The 3,740-nt window shown below is 59.1% G+C and overlaps 1 protein-coding gene across 1 annotated transcript in view; it reads right to left on the minus strand.

Moving 5' to 3' along the window:
* Nucleotides 1–3,740, minus strand: part of Notch3 (notch 3) — a 42,372-nt gene that overhangs the window by 27,863 nt on the left and 10,769 nt on the right. The window contains exon 4 of the mRNA XM_013028278.1: nucleotides 1,633–1,711. Within this exon, the coding sequence (XP_012883732.1) occupies nucleotides 1,633–1,711 (79 nt within the window). The remainder of the gene's footprint in view (nucleotides 1–1,632; nucleotides 1,712–3,740) is intronic.

A 3,740-nucleotide genomic window follows, 5' to 3' on the forward strand; every position in this document is an offset into this window, starting at 1 on the left:
TCCGCCGGCGCCGGTGATTCACCTGTCCGCGGGGCGGGGCGCATTCACCTGTCGGGGCCGCGGTCCAGGCGCAGAGCCGAGCCGCACTGCGCAGGCGCGGGCGCTGGGCCCGGACACCCCCCCCCCATCGAGGGTGCGGCCTGAGCTCAGCCTGCCAACAGGTGAACCCAAGGGGGCTCAGGCCTAGGCCAAAGGGCACAGTGCACCCCATTCTCTGGGTCTAAAGTCACCCCTAAATCCACCCAGCCCCCCAGTGTCTTGTGTCTGGTAAAAGGGAACACGTGAATGAAACAGTGATGTGGGTACAGGGGCCACAGCCACGGCTGGCCGCAGCCAAGCGAGCCCCCACCACCCCAAGAACAATACACTCTCCAGAGGGTTCCCCTCCACCCCGACCATGTCTCGTTTTGTATGGCTAGGCCAAACCTGGCCCCTGGCACTCACCCCGGGAACCCCAGCTACTCAGGAGGCTGAGGTCTGAGGATCCTGATTTGGAAGCCAACCCAGGGCAGGAAAATCCATGAAGACTCCTCACCAATTAATCCCCAAAAAGCTGGAAGTGGGGCTGTGGCTCAAGTGGTAAAACACCAGCCTTGAGCCAAAAAGCTCAGGGACAGTAGCTAGGCCTTGAGTTCAAGTCCCAGTACAAGTACACACACACACACCACCGCCGCCACCACCAGAAAGCTGCATGCACTTGCCCAAGGAGGCCAGGAGCCCTGAATGGAAACTCAGCCCCCTCTGCCTCCTCTTGACTTTCTCCTGGAAGCTGCCTGCAAACCCCAACCTTCTCCCTTTCCTGCTATTATTGTTGGGAATCCTGCAGGAAGAAACTCTCCCACTTCCCAGATGCCGTGAAGTTCGGAGAGGTCAAGTAACTAGCCCAGGGTCACACAGACAGAAAGTGGTAGGCTGAGCTGGATTAAAGGCCTCTAGCACTAAATCCTGAGGTCTGAGGCATGGCTGACTGCCCCCCCCCGCCCCCCAAGGCTTTACTGAGTCAGTTACTGCATCAGTTACCGGGACCGGATGCAGGCCTAGCTGCGGACGCCTGTCATCCTAGCTACTCTGGAGGCTGAGATCTGACGATCGTGGTTCAAAGCCAGTCTGGGCAGGAAAGTCTGTGAGACACTGATCTCCAATGAACCACTCAGAAAAAGTGGAAGTGGTGCTGTGGCTCAAGTGGTAGAGTGCTGGCCTTGAACACAGAGAGGCTCGGGGACAGCGCCCAGGCCCTGAATTCAAGCCCCAGGACCGGCAAAAAGAAAAGAAAAGAAAAAGTGCTCTTCATTTTCCAAGGCGGACACTGCGACTTAGAGGGTTTATTCCTAGCTGGTTAGCCACTGTGTGGGATTTGAACCTGGGGCCAGACCAACTCCAGAATACACACACATACACACACACACACACCACCCCCACCCCCTCGCCCCCATTCTTCACCCTGCTTCATTCCCGGTGGGGAATCATGAGAAGCCACCCAAGCCGCACACATGGAAGCGGCTGCGAAAAAGCAAACCCTGCACGGTGGGTGAAGACACAGGAAGACACATGCTCCCCCACGCACACCCACGGAGGAGGCCGGGAAGACACATGCTCCCCCACGCACACCCATGGGGGCGGCCGGGCACTCACAGGCAGGCGGCTCCGCCCGAGGGCAGCTGGGTGCAGCGACCTCCATTCGCACACGGGCTTCCATCCAGGCAAGGGGGCGCTATGGGGGGAGTGGAGAAAGGTAAGGGGGGTTGAGTTAGCCAAGGCACGGAGGCACCCCAAACCAAAGCGACCGCCCGCCCTTCCTCCTTCTGTCTGTCTGTCTCTCTTCTCTGCCAGGCGACAGCTGCACTGGGGTGGAGGGGGGTCTCTGTGGGTGCACAGAGGCCACCCCCCCCATCTCCAGTTCCCACGGCTCCTCCGCCCTGGCTCCAGCTGCTGGGCTGCAGCTGTCCCTGGCCCTGCCAGCCTGAGCCCTGGGAACTAGAAGGCAGGGGTGGGAAGAGGGAGGGGCCGGCTGGGCCCAGATGTGGGGGCTCCAGGAAGTACAGGGTAGGGAGGAGATGGGGACCTAAGGCTCATCACAGTGGGGATCACTGGCGGCTCCCGCCTGTCATCCCAGCCACTCGGGAGGCTGCGATCTTGAGGACAGTAGTTTGAGGCCAGGAAGGCAGGAGCAGTAAACTGCATCCAACTAACTCTTTATCTCCAATTCACCAGCCAAAAAAAAAAAAAAAAAGGCTGGAAGTGAAGCTTTGGCTCAAGAGGTAGAGAGCTAGCCTGGAATTAAAATGAAAGCTGGGGGCTGGGAAGGAGCTCCATGGTAGAGCGAAGCCCTGGGTTCAATTCCTCAGTACCACAATCGCAGAAAAACTCAGAAGTGGCGCTGTGGCTCACATGGTAGAGCGCTAGCCTTGAAGCCCAGGGACAGAGACAGCGCCAGGCCGTGAGGTCAAGCCCCAGGACTGGGGGGGGGGGAAGCTCCCTGGACCCTGAATTCAAGCTTCAGGAGCAACGGGCACAAAAACAAACAAATAAATATAAATAAAGACAGGTCATCTTGGGACCGGGAATGCTGGGGTGCTGGGCAGGTGCCCCATCCAGGCCAGCCTCAGTGCCAACTTCTGGGAGAGCCGTGCCCCCAGGAGAGGGAGAGCAGCTAGGAGCGCCATCTTGGGGTGCAGCGCTGGGAGGGAGGGGCAGCCCGCCTAGCCCGGAGCTTCCCCGTCCAGTGTGCCCATCCCCCCCGGGGGGAGGGGTAGTGCAGTGTAACTGTCCTGCCAGGCAGGAGGGGTGCGGCCACGTCTGAGCTGGTGAAGGGCTGTGGGTGGGTGTGAGGCTGCCGTCTGTCAGAGACAGACAAGCAGACTCGAGACAGAGAAAAGAGGCAGAAGGACATAAAAGACTCGACACAGAGAGAGAGACAGAGACAGAGACAGAGAGATCCAGCATAGCTTGTGTCCCTTCCTCTTGAGGCAAGTGTGGACATTACAACCTGGATAAGCCTTTGGGTGTTTGTGAACACACTGAGGATGAGGAGTGAGCCCCATCAACCGTGGGCCATGGGACCCACACATGTGTGCATCCGCGTGTGTCTGCCATGTCCTCTGCAACAGTGTTATCTGAGAATAGGGCTGTGCGTGCACATTTGTGTCAGGCATGTCCTGGAGTCTGGCTGTACGTACATACACATGTGAGTGTCAGGCATGTCCTGGAGTCTAGCTGTGAGTGCATGCACACGCGTGTGTCAGGCATGTCCTGGAGTGTAGCTGTGTGCATGCACACGTGTGTGTCGGGCAATCCTGGAGTCCAGCTGTGTGCATGCACACGTGTGTGTCAGGCACGTCTTGGAGTCTAGCTGTGTGCATGCACACGTGTGTCAGGCATGTCCTGGAGTGTAGCTGTGTGCATGCACACGTGTGTCAGGCATGTCCTGGAGTGTAGCTGTGTGCATGCACACGTGTGTGTCGGGCAGTCCTGGAGTGTAGCTGTGTGCATGCACACGTGTGTGTCAGGCAATCCTGGAATCCAGCTGTGTGCATGCACACGTGTGTGTCAGGCACGTCTTGGAGTCTAGCTGTGTGCATGCACACGTGTGTGTCAGGCAGTCCTGGAGTCTAGCTCCACGTGTGCGTGTGCAGGCTGCGTGTGCACGGCCTTGGCGTGGACGCCTGGTGTGCGCGCGCACGTGTGTGGTGTGCTGTGAGCACGCGGGTGTGACAGTGCCCCCCCCCGCACCCCAGCCCGGG

This window comes from Dipodomys ordii, unplaced genomic scaffold (genome assembly GCF_000151885.1).
Source record: "Dipodomys ordii isolate 6190 unplaced genomic scaffold, Dord_2.0 Scaffold108, whole genome shotgun sequence".
Lineage (NCBI taxonomy): Eukaryota > Metazoa > Chordata > Mammalia > Rodentia > Heteromyidae > Dipodomys > Dipodomys ordii.